The sequence below is a fragment of the Monopterus albus genome, unplaced genomic scaffold (genome assembly GCF_001952655.1).
Source record: "Monopterus albus unplaced genomic scaffold, M_albus_1.0 scaffold171.1, whole genome shotgun sequence".
In the NCBI taxonomy this organism is placed as follows: domain Eukaryota; kingdom Metazoa; phylum Chordata; class Actinopteri; order Synbranchiformes; family Synbranchidae; genus Monopterus; species Monopterus albus.
Window position 1 is genome coordinate 452,682 of NW_018128051.1, and position 18,923 is coordinate 471,604.

The 18,923-nt window shown below is 41.0% G+C and overlaps 1 protein-coding gene across 1 annotated transcript in view; it reads left to right on the forward strand.

Moving 5' to 3' along the window:
* The window catches only part of trrap (transformation/transcription domain-associated protein), an 86,101-nt gene that overhangs the window by 4,518 nt on the left and 62,660 nt on the right, over positions 1 to 18,923 (forward strand). Inside the window, 23 exon segments of the mRNA XM_020615948.1 lie at positions 309 to 397; positions 975 to 1,071; positions 1,844 to 1,982; positions 3,603 to 3,681; positions 3,989 to 4,223; positions 4,315 to 4,651; positions 4,800 to 4,897; positions 5,066 to 5,260; positions 5,419 to 5,610; positions 5,695 to 5,860; positions 5,988 to 6,244; positions 6,719 to 6,919; positions 8,091 to 8,242; positions 10,807 to 11,006; positions 11,186 to 11,403; positions 11,599 to 11,796; positions 12,047 to 12,307; positions 13,285 to 13,446; positions 13,848 to 13,944; positions 14,319 to 14,440; positions 16,458 to 16,628; positions 16,815 to 16,883; positions 18,488 to 18,607. Of these exon segments, the coding sequence (XP_020471604.1) occupies positions 309 to 397; positions 975 to 1,071; positions 1,844 to 1,982; positions 3,603 to 3,681; positions 3,989 to 4,223; positions 4,315 to 4,651; positions 4,800 to 4,897; positions 5,066 to 5,260; positions 5,419 to 5,610; positions 5,695 to 5,860; positions 5,988 to 6,244; positions 6,719 to 6,919; positions 8,091 to 8,242; positions 10,807 to 11,006; positions 11,186 to 11,403; positions 11,599 to 11,796; positions 12,047 to 12,307; positions 13,285 to 13,446; positions 13,848 to 13,944; positions 14,319 to 14,440; positions 16,458 to 16,628; positions 16,815 to 16,883; positions 18,488 to 18,607 (3,855 nt within the window).

Here is an 18,923-nt window from a genome sequence, read left to right on the forward strand (position 1 = left end):
TAGTAACAGGAAAAAGGAACAAGTAAAATGAGATTATTTGCTTTTTGCCTTTTAAAAAATCAAAAGGTTTGACATTTCCAATGTAAATGTAACTCATAATGACAATAAATTGCAAGGCTTAATGTAAAATGTAATTGACTAATCTGCATTTTAATTGGAGTGATGAAAGTTCTAGCATATTTTACACTGAAAATACATATACAATGCAGTGCTATGGAGTTAATCCCTTCATCTCTGATAATGTCTGTGTATTAAAACGCAAATAGTTGTTTATTAACTGAAATTGTTCATTTGCTCTGTTCTTTAAGCTCTATAAGCTGAACATTCACAACGTGGTGTCAGAGTTTGTACCCCTCATCATGAACACCATCATGCTCCAGGTGTCTCCACAGGCCAGGTCAGATAATCTGTGTGTATGTGTCTGTCCTTGTATGTTTGCTGTACAAAGTGCGTCTCAGATGGGAGTTTGAATGTGCCTTAACAAATTTCATTTCACTTTACAGCCTCTGAAATGAGTTTGGGCATGTTTAAGAGAATTGATTTTTTTTTTCCCTCTACCCTCGTCCTCTCTCTGACTACATTTGTTGATGGTGTTGCTCGGCACTTTGCCTGCCAAAGCTGGAGTTAAAATCCATTTGTGGAGGTTAAAATTGTAGAAATTGGCTTAGCAGGAGGCAAAACCTCTCAGGGTAAGAAGAGGGTTGTGTTAAGCATTCTGAACAGGAAGGAAATGGAGCAGAGTTAATTTAGAAAAACTACCTCAGCAGTCTCTGGCCAGGTATAGAGAGCGTTTCTTTCTAACGTTCAGTAACAGCTGTGACACAAACGAGTCACCCATCTAGAAATGACTCCCTTATGTAGACCTGCAATTTCACTCTCTGTAATTGTCATTTACTGCAGGTATACAACATCATTAATGTTGTCGATGGGACTAAATGGCTTTTGTATGTAAATCGTTGCTATTTTCTTTGCAGGCAACACAAGCTGTATAACAAGGAGCTGTATGCAGACTTCATTGCTGCTCAGATCAAGACTCTGTCGTTTCTAGCTTACATCATCCGAATCTACCAGGTACACCTGTTTGGTGACTGAGTGTTGTGTCATCCACTATCAGTGTGTCATCTTGCCTTAACTGACAATAGTTGTCATCTGTAGTTGAAACCCTTTCACTTCTATTATTATATTATATTTCATTGTATCTGTGTATTAGAATAGTGTTTTATATGGTCATTTTATTGATTTTGCAGCTTATCATCTTATCAAACCTGGCTTAACATTAGCTACTAGCAAAGATATATTGAATATAGTAGGTAATGTTAAGCTAGGTTTGACAAGCTGATACATTGTAAAAACAATAAAATGAACACATCAGTTTTTTACAGGAGGATGCACAAGGATTTTTTTTTTAAAACTGAACAAGAATAAATGGCAAAAATAACTTCCTCCGAAGCTGTCTCCTACATGGAAATTTTTTTTTTTTTTTTTTTTTTTTTTTTTTTTTTTTTGCAAACATAATCAGAAACGGTATAAAAGACAATAAAAATGAAGACAACTGACAAAAACACTGACAGTGGCATACAACGAACTTATAACCCACCTAGAAGAATTCAATTAGTTTGGGATTTAGTGCATTAAGTGTAACAGATATGACCCTGTCTGTAAACAAATCATAAAATTTTAATTTAACTAAAATGTATTGTATACTGAGTCAAAATGTGCAGTGTGGCGCTTTTGTTCTAGGTATATTGGTATTTTATTAGCTAAACATAGTTTGCAGTAATTTTAAAAATGAATTATACTTTCATCATATGTATTGTATGTGTGTTTGTATTCACCCTATCAGGACCTGGTAGGGAAGTACTCTCAGCAGATGGTAAAGGGCATGCTGCAGCTGCTGTCCAACTGCCCCTCTGAGACTGCTCACCTCCGCAAGGAGCTGCTCATTGCAGCCAAACACATCCTCACAACTGACCTACGCAGCCGTATGTGCGCACACACACACACACACACACACAAATGGTTCTCCTATAAAGTGTGAAGCAGGAAAATGAGAAGGTAGGGCAAAAAAATTAGTACTGATATTTTTTTTTCACAATACATTTTCATTTTTAACACTGTTTTTTTTTCTCCTAAGTGAAAGATTAAGAAACTTAATGGCTAATTTTAGTTTAAAGTGTCCTCCTGGTCAAATATTAGCAGCCTAGATTATCTTGCCAATTTGCACTTTACTTTTTACACTTCACACTTAAATATTAGTTGTCAAACTCTGGCTGTCAAACCATGTTTTGATTCAGTGACTGAGTGGTGGAAAGTGGTGAGACAGAATTAAAAGTAGGGGTGTGGTGAGATCTTGTGTTGTGGGCGTATATGATAACAGCTACGTTGGTGATGAGTTTATGTGAGTGGCTTCATTCACGTTTCCAGCCTGTGAGTTTCCATTGTGTTTTGGTTAGCCATGCTGATAACATAGCCTACTCTACCTTAGCTCCAATTCTACCACCAGCGTGTCGGCATTGAAAGATTAAAAACACAGTTTAACACTCGGCGCGAACGAAAATGCATGGTGTGTCATTATGATGTGTTAGCTGTGGCCCAAGTTCAACAGTGAATATGAGCTAGTGCTCATGCTAACAAAGTAAACAAAAGAGACTTCTTCCTTTGGACATCCATGTCCCAGTTGTCCCCCGTATGTGATTGGTGAACACAGTGCCTGTGCTGGATGATGTCACCTTTTAGTTGCGGTGCCATCAAGGTGAAAATAGCATAGAGGGTCACACACAGCTTCAGTTAGAAGGTAGAAGCCAATGCATAGTTCATGCATAAGGTCTTGAAGCGACTTATGTGAAATCATACAGGAGAGAAGCCAGTTTATGGCAAAACCTTTTACTGTGCTTGCAGATTTGTCTTTTACTGCATATGATAATTCATACTCAAAGTAGAACTGACGTGACGTTCATTAGAAGATTAGTTAAAACGTTTCAAAATGCACCTGCAGTATTTAGCATTTTGACTTTCAGTCAAATAAGAGAAATTTTTCCAGTCATATATTCATTGAAGATTTCTTGAAAATACTGTTAAAATATTATCTCGTCCTCATGAACCCGATATCGTGTATCACCTCGTCTCATGAGCCAAGTGTATCGTTACACCCCTAATTAAGCTTGCCCATATTGGTGAAGTCCCGATACAGTGATGCACATTTGAGATGGTTTTCAGCATTTTCCTGCATTTACTTTTGCTTCTGTGGCTCAAATAATTTTCACTGGTTCAGCTCGTTTTGTCATTTTGAGACTTGACACTGTGGCGTCGCAGAAAGCTGAGGAAACTAACCACAGTTAGGTGTCTGGGTCACAGTTGTTTCTGTTGCTACTAAAGCAGGGGGGGGCAGCAGTGCTGTTGTTGTTGTTTCTATTTCTTGTATTTAATACAAACAGCAGACATTGTTGTATAAATTTAGTATTATCGTCATGTGTTGTATTTCATATACACACCTGTACAGATTTTCTCCCATTTCTTTCTTTTTATCCCTGTCAACTTCTTTTTCAGAGGCACACTTGAACTCTTTAAATCACACCATGAAAGTGTATCTTCTTGTATTTCAGAGTTCATCCCTTGCATGGACAAACTTTTTGATGAATCCATTCTGATTGGTTCTGGCTACACCGCTCGGGAAACTCTAAGGTTAGGTTTGGATGTGAACTTTGATTTCAACTGTAGCTGTCTTTTCATATTAGTACTAAAGAAACAAGGCAGTTGGATGAGAATTGACAGGACTTTCTGGGATACTCATAATCTTACCTTCTTTCTCTTACTCTCCTTAACATATGCCAGTTTTAGTTAGATCTACTTTCCATACCTGCCTTCAGCTTTCATGATTACTACTTTTTCTGCACAGACCTTTTAGTTTGCACTGCTATTTAGTCATAAAATATGTTTATAAGTTTGTTCCAGATGTCATCGTGACATTTCTTTCTTTCTTTCTTTCTAGACCCTTCTCCTATAGCACACTAGCAGATCTGGTGCACCATGTTCGTCAAAACTTGCCCCTGACAGATTTATCCCTAGCTGTGCAGCTTTTCGCCAAAAACATTGATGATGAGTCACTCCCCAGTAACATCCAGACCATGTCCTGCAAACTGCTGCTCAACCTGGTGGACTGCATTCGCTCAAAGTCAGAACAGGAGAACGGCAATGGAAGGGACATACTGATGAGGATGCTGGAGGTAGGTAGCGCTGAGCTGGGATTAACAGAAAAAAACCCCTGATATATCTTGTGGACACACTGTTCATGTTTTACCCCCTCTTCTTCATCAGGTGTTTGTGTTGAAGTTCCACACCATTGCACGCTATCAGCTTGTCTCAATCTTCAAGAAGTGCAAGCCTCAGTCAGAGATGGGTGTGGTAGATCCAGGGGCATTACCTGGGGTACCTGCCACACCCACTCCATCCACCACTCCTGCCATTCCGCCTCCCGCTCCTCCCACACCTGTTGCTGCAGCACCTCCTCCTCCACCAACGCCCTTTGATCGACCTAGTGAGAAGGAAGATAAGCAGACATTTCAGGTGTCGGACTGCCGCAGCTTAGTCAAGACCCTGGTGTGTGGAGTGAAGACAATTACTTGGGGCATCACCTCTTGCAAAGCCCCTGGAGGTGACACAACAGATCCATACTCGGCAACCATCATGTTATTAGGCACTTTCATTAAAAGCATCTAGCTAGGTGCCCGGCATATAAATGCATATGTATCAATGATTGTTGGTTTTTGATTGATTGTTTACTTTTTTTAAATTTCCCCCAGAGGCTCAATTCATTCCTAACAAGCAGCTTCAGCCAAAGGAGACACAAATCTACATTAAGCTGGTCAAATATGCAATGCAAGCCTTGGACATCTACCAGGTACAGCCAGAGATCTTGACAATACTGTCAGTTTGTAAGGTGCAAGCACATATAGTAATCCCTAAGAAATAAGTATACATTGGTATGATGTGGCCTTTTTAAAATCACATCTGTGATTTTAAAAAATAAACAGACTGGCGTAACAGCTCTCATATTTCTTCTGACTAGGTTCAGGTTGCCAATAATCAGCAGACATACATCAGGGTGGCCAACTGTCAGACTGTGCGCATGAAAGAGGAGAAGGAGGTTCTAGAGCACTTTGCTGGAGTCTTCACCATGATGAACCCTCTCACATTCAAGGAGATTTTTCAGACCACTGTGCCATACATGGTAGAGAGGATCTCCAAGAACTATGCCCTGCAGGTACATGCTGTCTCATTTATAAACAAGAAATATGTCATTAGTTTTGTATCAAGAGAGATATATTTCCTCATGCAAAACAACAAGTCAGACGATGAGATACTCACTTTTAATTAATCACATTCTCAAATTCCATTTTCTTTTTCTCTGTTGTTTCCCAGATTGTGGCAAATTCTTTCCTGGCCAACTTGTCAACGTCTGCGCTGTTTGCCACCATCCTAGTGGAGTATCTCCTTGAAAGACTTCCAGAGATGGGCTCTAATGTTGAGCTATCAAACCTCTACCTCAAGCTCTTCAAACTGGTATTTGGCTCAGTATCGCTATTTGCTGCTGAGAACGAGCAGATGCTCAAGGTCAGTAGATGTTTTTTGTGCATGTTTTGTGAGGCTTGTGTTTTTTCTTTGGCATTTTGTACTCATATAACACTGCTTTCTCAGCCACACCTCCATAAGATTGTGAACAGCTCTATGGAGTTGGCCCAATCAGCTAAGGAACCTTACAACTACTTCTTGCTTCTGCGGGCTCTCTTCCGGTCTATTGGCGGAGGCAGCCATGACCTACTTTACCAGGAGTTCCTACCCCTTCTACCTAACCTGCTGCAAGGTAAAGCCTTACCCATTTTTTTTCTCTAAAATAACAAAATATGACAGTGAGTTGTGTGAACAAGTGAGAGAAAATATGCTATAATTGTTCTAGTCTAATTTACAATATTCCCTCTCCTTGCCATTAGGTCTGAACATGTTACAGAGTGGCCTTCATAAGCAGCACATGAAGGATTTGTTTGTGGAGTTGTGTTTGACAGTTCCAGTGCGTCTGAGCTCCTTGCTGCCCTACTTACCCATGCTAATGGATCCGCTGGTGTCTGCCCTCAATGGCTCTCAGACGCTGGTCAGCCAGGGCCTTCGTACCCTGGAGCTGTGCGTGGACAACCTACAGCCTGACTTTCTCTACGACCACATCCAGCCTGTCAGGGCTGAGCTCATGCAGGTGGGTTGATTTTATTGCAGTCACTGCACCCCTCAATGGAATTTTTACTGAGTTGATTGGCAGGACATAGTTTGAAAATGAAATGGCTCCAGAAGTAAATGGCAACATAGTAATTTATTAAAATTATTTAGTCATTATTTAGAGTGTACTAAGTAGCATATCTGCCATCTACTGGTCAACGGGTGGTATGGCAACACTGTATACTCCCCTGTAAATCAGATTAAGTCACTGTTTTCTGCTTGGAAATACTACTGAACTGTTTGTAACATTGGATGCATATCAGTGCATTATGACTATGGCTTTACCTGGCTGAAGAAACAGTGATTTTAAATTTTACTAGTAATGACTAGTAACTGATCAGCCAGCTCTCTTAACATTTGGTTGACTTCTTTTAAATTGTGCATTTCAGTGCTCTGCTTCTCTTTCTTCCTTTCAACACTTAACCTTTGTTCTCCCACTCATGTTGTGCTCTAGGCCTTGTGGCGTACCCTCCGTAATCCAGCAGAGAGCATTTCTCATGTTGCATATCGGGTGTTAGGAAAGTTTGGAGGCAGCAACAGGAAGATGCTGAAGGAGTCTCAGAGGCTGCATTATGTGGTGACTGAGGTCCAGGGGCCCAGCATCAAGGCTGAATTCACTGACTGCAAAGCATCCATACAGCTCCCTATGGAGAAGGTAAGATATGATGATGTTGGAACATGATGTCCTCCATTTTTAAGTTGTTTGCTTTAACACTACCTGAAATCAGGCAGGTTTGAAGGCCCTTTCCTCCCCCTTTTTCCTGGGTATTTCAGTTATACCAAGAAAGAATTAAACAAAAAAGTTTGATATTCCTCATTATTGTTCTCCACAGAGAGCAATATATCTTTGTCAGGGGTTCGTGTCCATGAGAGAGTGAGTGAGGAGATATGTGTGTGCATGTGTGTGTCCTCCAGGTAATTAAATTCATCTCCTGTTTCTCCTTTTCATCCCCAGTCAGTAATCATCAATCTAGTGTGGGCCACCATGACGGCATTATTTACTCTCACTAATGGCTGCTCCTTCTTTCTGGCTATCCGTCTGTGTGTTTACCATTATGGGCAGAGGAAGCATGCGCGCGCGCACACACACACACACACACACACACACACACGCCCACATGCACCCACATGCACAAGCTGAAAGAAGGAAACTTTAGTAGGCCCATGATGCATCCATATGGTTAGTTGGCACATTGAGGGAAAGACAGCTTATAGTGCTGTAAGGTAGATAGAGAGCTCAAATAAATAAGAGCGTTCTTTGTTCTCTTCCAAAGTGCTGTAAGGTAGATGGAGAGCTCAAATAAGAGCGTTCTTTGTTCTCTTCCTGTGCTCTTGAAAGGCTCAAGCTCTGTGTTTTCTTTCAAGTTATTTTTATTTTTACCCTTCATTTTAGTACTGGTCATAGAATTCTTGTTCGAGTCCCGGTCCTGACAGAAATATCCTGGTATCCTAATACAGTGACAGGTCTACAATTCAATTATGCTGTGCCCTCATCTCTCTCCTCAACCTCCATATATTCTTGCATCCTCATCAGATTCTACCTTCTGTTCTGAGTGGAATTAATTAGTTCATTTTCTCCCCTTTTAAGTGTCTTGCTGTTTTGACTTGTCAGCCTATAATGTAGAAATGATAATGACCTTTGCTTGGCCAGATGGTGTCTGTGTTACTTTCTGCAAATTAATCACATATATTACTGAATATTGCAATGCAATTCTTATATTAATAACTTGGGAATGTGAGCATTTTTGCAACATGGAAACTTGCCATTTCAGAATGACAATAGGGAAGATTTTGATGTACATTTAGTGGGTTATGTTTCCTCTAAGGCGATAGAGACTGCTCTAGACTGCCTGAAGAGTGCCAACACAGAGCCCTACTACCGACGACAGGCTTGGGAGGTCATTAAGTGTTTCCTGGTGGCCATGACCAGTCTGGATGACAACAAGCATGCTCTCTACCAGCTTCTGTCTCATCCCAAGTAAGTAAACATCCTGGGATCATGGTAAAACGGCCAAATGTATTTTAAAGAATGTGCATTTATAGATTTAAAGTTTTGTCCAGCTTAGTGTTGTCACGATACTTTCGATACTTTTGGATAGTTTTTCAGATAAAAAGAGAACGCAAAAAATGTCATTACTGACTTTATTTTAATAGAAAATCTTAGAATAACATCAAAATAAAATTCAAAATACTAGGCTTTTCTTATTGCACTCAAAAAAAAATTTTTTTTAGAACAGTCAGTGTGAGTAAATAAAAAGTATGAAGTTAGAAGTTCTAACTTAGAAAAAAATATTTTCATTACATATAGCCTGTCTTAAGTAGGACCAGTGTTTTTAAATGGTATGTTACCAGTCTTTATAACATATTAAATGGCTAAATATGTATGTAAAACACTGAACGACTGTGCTGTAACCACATTTAACGTTTTGAAAAAACACATTTTTTAATTATAATTTAGAAAAATTCTATGTTTGATAAGAACTCTTTATCATGTGTTGCACACTTAAAACTATTGAACTATTGCATTTGAAAAGGGCACATGTCATGAGTAAATTACCTGTCGTTCCCTGAACTCAGTGTGCAGGTCTGGGTGTTTCCGCCCTTAGCCATGCATGTTTTAAAACATCGTTTACACAATGGCGCATCAACGTTAATTGCCTCTCCTTGCTCATTTGTTTTTATGCCGAAGTACTGCCATATAGCACTTCGCGCCCCTCGTTTGTCCACAAATTGCGGGGTGGTGACTGAGCCATTCTCCTCTCCGTGCTCCTCTCTCTCGCTCTCTCTCTCGCTCTCTCCCTCTCCAACGTCTCTGCTCTCTCCAAGCTTTCCTCCTGCTCCGTTTGTTGCTCCAGTCCACGCTGCTCAGTGAGCAGAGGACGAGGAAGCTGTTTCCTGCTCTGTTTTCCTCTGTTGCGGGCGGGCGGGCGCTGCCGGCGACGCTGCAAGTACTGGTCCCATCCAAATGCAGTATAGTACCATTTTAAATGCCTCAGTACCGCCGTACCATACTAGTACCGGTATATCGTGCAACACTAGTCCAGCTAAATGTAGCTACCATGACCTGATATATTTTACTACTTATTCATGACATTTTCAGTTTTGTGTTTCTTTATTGATACTAATAACAGACTGCTACTTATGTATATATAAATGACAGGTGAGGATAAAATTCTGTGTCACGTGTTTGACATCGAGTCCATACTCAGCCAGGTCTCCAATCCATCATCCTCCTTTTTAACCTTGACATTGACATCTATCCTTTGCACACAGCTTACCTCTAGCCTCCCCTCCCCTCTCCTGGCTCTACCTCCGACACCAGCTCTGTATGTCCTCTTCAACACCTCTACCCCTGTCACACCACCTGCTGACATGCCCTGCTTTTCAGCCTCTCCCATCACGTCTTCACCACTCTCGCCGCCACACACTGCCTCATCAATTCTGTCTCAAGAGCAGGAGTTGCTAATTACACACTCATAGGCCCCCACCCTCTGGCAAGCTTCACTGCAAGGCGGAGACACATACATGAACAGACAAACAGCAAGAGGAGGTGGTTGTCAGCTGGGTTAGTCACATTACCATCATTGATCCCTGGGCAGGGGCTAATGGACTTCCCCCTGTCTGTTTATGCTGCACCATGCCCCTTAACCCTCTTGTCATTACATAGTAACACACACACATACGCACAGATACGTGCACATGTCAGCAAGGATAATGAAGTGTGTCATTTATGATCGGGTGGGCTGCACCCGCTGTCTCCTCTTGTCAGATGTCTTGATTTGCAGTGTCTTTGCTCTCTTGAAAGATTTTCTCTTTTTTCTCTCTCCCGGGTGCTCCCTTTATCTTCTTCCCTCCGTCTCCCTCAGTTTTTGGTCATTGTAAATATAGCCTTTCAGCTTAGAAAGAAAAAAAGCTGCATAGAGCAATTCATGAAATGCCAACTCGGGAGAAACACTGGAGTGGCAGGCCCCTGAATGAGTGAAGGCCAATTGATCTGACATTCTTTCAACTCTCTCCCCACCACTTTCTCTATCCACCATGTTACTCTCTTGCCTTTTTCCTTACCTTTCAGCCCCTTTCTCTCCCCTCCCCTTTTCTCTTTCCGGCTCCAAAGAGCAGTCTTTTAAATGGCAATAATGAAATGAAGTGATCCATCAGGTCAGCCCCTGGCGTGTGGCATTATAAAACACAAACTCAAGCATGGAGAAAACAGCTGCTCAATCACACCGTGGCCTGGTTGCCTTCAGCTGCAGTAAATAACAAAAATACCAACAGGGGACAAGAGGAAGGCAGAGGAATAGAAAGGCAGAAAGAACTAAGGGGAGAGGGAACATTTAAAAAAACAGGCAATCACAGGGACAGGGTGGAAGACTGCAGACAGGCAGTCCCTATCTTGAAATTTTAGGTGAATGGGCTGACCACAAACAATTATTAGTGATTTTTGGGCTTCTAGCTTAAAGAGCGTTTCAGTGTCACTGCCAAATGTTAATAATTTGTCCTTGTTATAATTTAAATCATAGTGTGGTTTTCTTTCCCCATCAGCTTTACTGAGAAGTGGATCCCTAATGTCATCATCTCTCATCGCTACAAAGTACAAGACACACCTGCCCGCAGAACTTTTGAACAGGCCCTGACTGGGGCATTCATGTCTGCTGTGATAAAGGACCTGAGGCCCAGCGCGCTGCCCTTTGTAGCCAGTCTAATACGACATTATACCATGGTTGCTGTGGCTCAGCAGTGTGGTGAGGGACTGCAGCTTTTCATACTCTCTACTATTATCTTTCTGTTTTACCCTGGCATTGGAATTTATCAGTCTTTTTGCATTGTTATTGTTTCATTTTGCATATGGAACATGTATAACATAAAATTCTTAGATTTCATTTCACACACGTTTCCTTTCTTCTTGTCCTCCCCATTGAAGGTCCTTTCCTGCTGCAATGCTACCAGCTAGGCAGCCAGCCAAGCACAGCCATGTTCCACAGTGAGGAGAACGGGTCAAAGGGCATGGATCCACTGGTTCTCATTGATGCCATAGCTATCTGCATGGCCTATGAGGAGAAGGAGCTTTGTAAGATAGGAGAAGTGGCCCTGGCCGTCATCTTTGATGTGGCCAGCATTATCCTTGGCTCCAAGGAGAGGGTAAGTCAGTCTGAGGAGGTTTTTGGAGTGTTCAGTTACTTGTGACCACTGTGCTAGTTGTTTGTAACTGTGGTAAACTATGCTAGCCATTAAGTTAACTTTGAAATGAATGAGTATCTAATTAATGTTTTCATGTATCTATAATTTTTAAATGGGGCTTAGTTAATCATCTCAGCTTCTTGTCTACATCTCCAGGCATGCCAGCTGCCCTTGTTCTCTTACATCGTGGAACGCTTGTGTGCCTGCTGCTATGAGCAAGCTTGGTATGCCAAACTTGGTGGTGTGGTGTCCATCAAGTTCCTGATGGAGAGACTACCGCTGATCTGGGTTCTACAGAATCAGCTCACCTTTCTCAAGGCTCTGCTGTTTGTCATGATGGACCTCACAGGAGAGGTGGGATTAAATTGGTGTTGTGTAATATTCAGCAAATTATTTCAAAAGAAGTAGGAGGGATACCTCTGTTTAAAATAAACAGTGTGAAGATTTACCTGCCTCCATTTGTTGTAGACATTTGTCCTCCCATGATGCTTTATAGTTGTTCTCACAGGCGCAGTGTAACACATTGCAACTTCTGTTTCTTGTCACACCCCTGTTCTCTCACTGCTATGTCAGTGTATGTACTAACATAATGATTTTTACAAAGGTTTCAAATGGAGCAGTAGCCATGGCTAAGACCACCCTGGAGCAGTTGTTGGTGCGCTGTGCCACTCCACTGAAAGACGAAGAAAAGACTGAAGAGCTTCTGGCTGCCCAGGACAAGTCTTTCCATATGGTCACGCATGACCTGGTTCGAGAGGTTACCTCCCCAAACTCCACCGTCAGAAAGCAGGCCATGCACTCCCTACAGGTGTTAGCCCAGGTCACTGGCAAGAGTGTCACCGTTATTATGGAACCACACAAAGAGGTGAATCCAAGGACTCTAAAGTTTTCTAAAATTACACAGTGTAATGCTGCAGTAGCCACAGCTTTAGTGTAAAATGCACATTTTACACTAAAACAAAATAAGATAACACAAAGGAATGTGTCCACTCACTTAGCATTTTGAGATTCTCTCAATTTTGAAACCAGTTCTGCACCGGGTTGGGTATGCAGCTACCCTCAAAAGATGATGTGTAACTAGTAAAAAAAAAAAAAAAGTTTTATATTAATTCACGGGTACATGGACAGGTTAAAAAAAAACAATAAATGTGGACGCGTAGCAAGTGAACTATAATTCAAATTAAAAATAAATAAAAGTGCAGTGTCTTTTAAACATCTAATCCAGCATAGTTTTATCAAGCCTAAATAATGGATACATTTATTGTGTAGGCCTATGGCACAACTTTTAACCCCTCTGCTCCATCTGGTTAACAGGACGTCACTCAGACATCACTGTAGGCTAGGCATTAGTGTGTCAAACTGGATAGCCTAAATTGTGAAAATAGCCAGTGGTGAATACGGAACTGTGGACAATACATCATTGAAGGCCAAGTTGGATGTACAGTATGTGAGAAATTCAGTGTGGTTACAGACAGTGAGAACAACATTATCAGCGCCTGTGCTGTTTGTAAATAGTGCCAATAGTGTTAGCATTTGATAGCCACAAGCTAGGCACTTGTTACTGGAAACAGCTGCAGGAACCCAGGTGCTGTGTCCATTGACACAGAACACAACTGAATTTGAAGTAAGGGACTGTGTTGCTTAAAGACTGTTTTAATTATGGGTACAGGTTGGATCACAGGTCTTATGTTAGCAAGTTGGGTCTGGATTTCATTTAGGAATAATTGTGGGTAAAGGGCCAGGTTCAATATGGAGCTTTACAGGTTTTAAAAATTGGACCTGTGCAGGAAGTTTTTTAATCTGCATTAATTGTGTGTTTTTATGGGGAATCTTTCTCTCCAGGTGTTGCAAGATATGGTTCCCCCCAAGAAGCACCTGCTCCGCCACCAACCTGCCAATGCCCAGATTGGCCTGATGGAGGGCAACACTTTCTGCACCACCCTGCAGCCCCGCCTCTTTACAATGGACCTCAATGTCATGGAGCACAAAGTCTTTTACACAGAGGTAAGCAAGATGCATAAATCACTGAAATCAAGCAAATCGGCTTTTAGATAAAATTCTTAATTAACTCTGTCTATATAGAAATACTTGTATGCACATTATAATCTAATTTTCCATATTAAATGTATATAAATCACATCTTATGAAACAGCAAATGTGTGTGCATCCACCTTCATCACCTCCTCTGTGAAATAAAGAAGATTCTTTCAGTTAGTGAAAAAGTGCTGTCAAGATGCCTGTTTTTCACATTTGGTTCTTTGTACACTTGTTTGGCTGATAAAATGGGCTCCTGTGCAAACATTTTACCTTCAGGGGACTATTTAAATTCTAAATATCTCAAATTAGCACTTTGAGCTCACTGATTATTGATCTCGGACCTTGGTGTGTTCTCCCTCTCTTTCAAGCTGTTGAACCTGTGTGAGGCAGAGGATGCTGCTCTGATGAAGCTGCCGTGTTACAAGAGCCTTCCCTCTCTGGTTCCTCTGCGCATCGCTGCCCTTAGTGCGTAGGCCCTGCCGAACTTGATATTGGTTCCTTGTATTGTTGCAGTTTTGCATCGTATTCCACTTTTGTGTAATTGCAAGTAATTCTGGATGAAGCTAAATGCCAGAATGTTAATGCAAACTATTTTCCTCAACCCTGGGGAGATTTAATTACATTTTAATGGTCTTACTACTGTTTGCAATGATTGTTGTGATAATTATTGTTCATTTTATTGTTATGTTGTGTGAACTGAATTAATAAGTATCTGACTGAAATCTTAATAAATACTATAATATTAAATATTTACATATTCTAAATGTTATATCGTTTTGATTTGATCTCCTTTCTTATTATAACGGAGTAGTTATTGTTATTGTTTTTTTCCGGCCTAGATGCCCTGGCAGCCTGTAATTACTTGCCACAGTCCAGAGAGAAGATCATAGCTGCTCTGTTCAAAGCCCTCAACTCTACCAACAATGAACTGCAGGAAGCAGGCGAGGCATGCATGAGGAAGGTCAGTGCAACATCTCTCATCCTCTTCTTCATAATCATTGCATGATGAGATATAAGAAATGTTACACTTGAAATTGTTTTTGCCCCCCAAATCCATCATCATCTAGGTACAACTAGTTTGTTTTTGTTGTATTTTGTAATAATTTCACAGAGTTCCAAACTTAAAATTAGCCTTAGCAGAGGAAAATTTACAGTTTTTTTTTTATGGTTTTCATCCGGATGCTGTGGACATATTCAAGGAGGTTGCAATTTGAAACTTTGACATTTTCATAATCTGTAATCTAGCACTTGTGGCAAGGATGTTTGTCAACAGGCACCACCATCTTTATTTAACTCCTATCTTAGCATCTTTACATTTCCTCAGGGTTTGTTTTCGAATTGGTTTGGAATTCATTTCAAGACTTTATTGATTACTTAGAAAGTGCAGACCTCTTTTCTACGATCTTTTCCACTGTAACTCCCTTTGAGGAAAAGCATATCCTGACATCTACAGACACAATTCTTTTGAATCTTCCTTCTTGTATCCAGATATGCTTTCACCTTTTAATTTGTCTATTTGTATCAATGGCTCTTATGTTTTGCCCATTGTATTTTGTTAGAATACATTATTACTCTTTTTGTTGGTCTTTTTCTTCCTGCTTCATTAGTCTTTTATTTGTATCACTCACATCATTTGCCATCCTAGATGTCCTTTGTTAATTCTCACCTTATAGCATTTCCTCACCCAGTTATCTTCATATAGACCTCACTCTGCTTTATCGTACTCTCTCTTAACAAGCACTGCCTCCATTCATCAAAGTATCCATGCCATTGTAACCTCTATCCATCTGCCCCAAGCTTTTTGTCCTTTTTCTTTCTGTTCCTGTGTCCTTCATTTTCTTTCTTTACCATTGTCACTTCTTTATCCTGTTATTGTTTTTTTTTTTTGCCTAGCTATCCTCTGCTCTCTCGCCATTCTTTCATCTCTGCCCTGCTAGCACTAATGAGCATTGCCATGGCCGGATCGATACAGGATGGAGTGTTTGTTCTCAGTCCTCAGAGGAAAATGAATGTGCCTGCCATGCATCATTCCCTCTTGTCTGTGTGAGGGTGTCGGTGTGCGTCATCAGTGCTTAGTGTTGGCATGAGTTGGCTCGTTTACAGCTGGCTATGCCGTCATCCGAGTGGCCTTAGTTCCTTAATTTAGACACAGAGGGTAGTGATCAGTTCCTGGGGCTAGAAAACCTGACAAGGCCAGGTCTAGTGGGGAAGAAAAACATTTGTAGGAGGGCACTTATTGGTTTAATGCATTGGGAAAAAGATCTGGTCACAGCCCTGAGTAATACTATGAAGCTGTAACAGATCAACATGAAGGAAGAACTGACCAGAATTTATTTATTTATTATGAAAACTTTCTTTAGGCATATTCTACACCTCAATAGCACAGAATTTGAAGAACTGTAAATTTATTTCACATATTATTTATGTAAAGTCAACTAACTAACTTCCTTGGCTAATGTAACTTAACCAATTCAGTCTGTGTTAGCCATATTAGCAATTTGTCTACTTGTGAAAAAGGCTACATTCTGCTATGTCTGTTTACCATTCACAAGATTTACTCCCCAACAAAGTCATCATAGCCTACTTCATGTATTCTTTGTGGAGGCTAACCTTATAGATGGTGCTAACTGTGTTGAAGGTACAGAGAAATATCCAGTCATCTGCTGCCAGTCACATAGACGTTCGTCTGGACACTGATTGTTGATTGACAAATCATTCCTGTTGCCAGCTTACATTTAAATTTGAGGTCAAGTCACCTCTCCTTAGATTTAAATTTGAGGTCAAGTCACCTCTCTGTTATTCTTTTAGCATGTATATCTCACGGTTGTTTTTACATTCATTCTGATGTATCGCCTTTTCCTGTTCATTTGGCTGAGGCGCTCCGCAAGCACACTTAGGCTCTGCATCTAAGGCTTTTTATGGTAGGGAAAACCCTGAACGTTTTGAAACTGTAAATGTGTCCCTGTATTCTATTTTAGTTCCTGGAAGGTGCTACCATTGAGGTGGACCAGATCCACACTCACATGCGCCCCCTACTGATGATGCTGGGTGACTACCGCAGCCTTACGCTCAATGTGGTGAACCGCCTAACCTCTGTCACACGTCTTTTCCCCAGCTCCTTCAATGACAAGTTCTGTGACCAAATGATGGTGAGATAGAGGATTTAGTGGTCCTAGTCTTATTTCACAACATTTATGTTAAAAATCTGATATTTCTTTTTTTTTGTTTTAATATTCTACTCAATATTCTGCAGGCTTTCTATTCCATGAGCTAGACAGATGTGCACAGACATACTCTTACACTCTCATTCCTATGTTTTTTTATGTCTTAATCAGCAACACCTGCGGAAGTGGATGGAGGTGGTTGTAATAACACACAAGGGAGGCCAGCGCAGTGATGGCAGTGTAAGTACACAATTCAGACAGACCCTTATGCACACATGTCCCCTTATAGCAATGAGTAATGTAATCCAAATATGTAGCCTTTATCAGTCATGATGTGTAGGAACATGTCAATACAGCTGTCAACTGGCGTCTTGTTTTTCAGTTGATCTGATCTCCCCAAACAAAATGGCTCTCACTGAAGAGGCAAAGAAATTGCCCCTTATAAACACAAAGCCATAGTTAGATGTAGTCAACACTTCCTCAATGTGGCCTCTTCCCAGAGCTGTGAGTGGCCATATTACAATGAATGATTAATTGGGCTCCAGGCAGGCAGTGGTGGGCACAGCACTGCGGCTCCTCATTATCTCCTTGACAGATAACCTTGTAAAGAAAGAAAAAGAGGTGGGGGTGGGGACGGGGGCTGCCTCTCCTTCATAGAAAAAAGGTCCATTTTTCCTCCCGTCTCTTTTTTGTGAGTTCATCCTGGACCATTCCAAAATGCTGTGTTTAATTAGATGCAAATTGGCCCTTTGTCTTTCCCTCCCTTCAACTTGTGGTCTTTTTGCCTGTTGACAGCAGGGCTGGCAGTGACAATAAAGCCAGTGTCATGGGGCTAGTTAGTCCAGGCTGATAAAGATAAAAACTAGAGAAAGAGGGATGAAGCAGGAGGATGGCCTGAAGACGTGTAGGCATGAAAGGGGGTTTTGACAGATACTGAGTGGAGTAACAAGATGTTAGAATGAATAATAAGCACATATGAAAGAAAAAGAAAACAATTTTATTTTGATTGGAAGGCTTTAACCAAAACGGAATGTCAGTTTCTGTATTCATGCTATGGAATCAGTGCTGCTCGACTAACATCCCTGTATAGCACCTTCCCCTGTTATACGCCCAGTATTGAGAAAAGCTGTCTCTGAGGTCTCTCAATGGTTGCTGCTGTCTGCCCATTCATTTCATAATTACCCTGTCTTATCTGCTCAACCTCCGATATGGAACAAAGACAAGCAACACACAGCCACACAAAAATACACACAAACTACTCTGCTGACTCTGATCATTGTCTCCTGTTCCGGTATAGCCAGCGTTGGAGGGTGTTGAGGTGAGATGTAACGTGGTGTTGCGCCCTCTGTTGGTGACTGTTAGTGATTGAAACTTAGCTGACCCAATGTTGTGCTGGTGAATTGAACTAATGTTGTGGAAATGGTGTTGTTGGAGTTTCCCTGTATTTTTGTGTTTGTGTCTCTGTGGTCATCTTCAGAAATTTTGCTGTCACCTTACATTTTGTCTGTTTTAAAAATGTCTGATTCTCCCCTTTTTCCATTTGACCTTTGCACCTTCAAGATATTGATAATATGAGGTTTAGGAAGATCATACATAGTGTCCTTTTTTGTTTGCACCCTGTACATTTGTAATCCAAGAAATCATGAAAGTTTGTTTTCTGGTTGAAGTTGATCACAGGTGGCATTTTAAGTTGTTTGACTAAGATTTCATCCTCATCTTTCCACAGTGGCTGTCTTATCAAGACTGTCTGTCAGAAATGGTCCATGTCTATTTCCATTATCTTTACAAGAATTTCATCCACTCCCTTCTTCCCTCTGTTTTTTTTCCTCTGGCTGTCTGTGTAGGAGATGAAGATCTGTTCTGCCATCATTAACCTTTTTCACCTGATCCCAGCCGCACCTCAGACTCTGGTCAAACCTCTGCTGGAGGTGGTCATGAAGACAGAGAGGGCCATGCTCATAGAGGTAGGACACCAGCTCCACTCTTTGGACCATTTTGAAGGCATTGTCCAGTCCAACTTTAAAAGTAGCTTATGTTATACCCCAGTTCTTTAATTGAACAGATCTGAATGAAGACGGAGTCCAACTTGCTTCATTTTAGTGCTGATTTATTTTAAAAACCACAATAAAAGTTACAGAAACACAACCCGGGTAGCTCCCTGCTCCAGACAACTGCTGGAAGAAAGGAGTCTCCCAGGACAAAGAGCCTAATACATTTATAAGGTTTTGGGCTAACCCCTTACACAAAAAGATATAAAAACATCACGAGTTGGAGACAGTC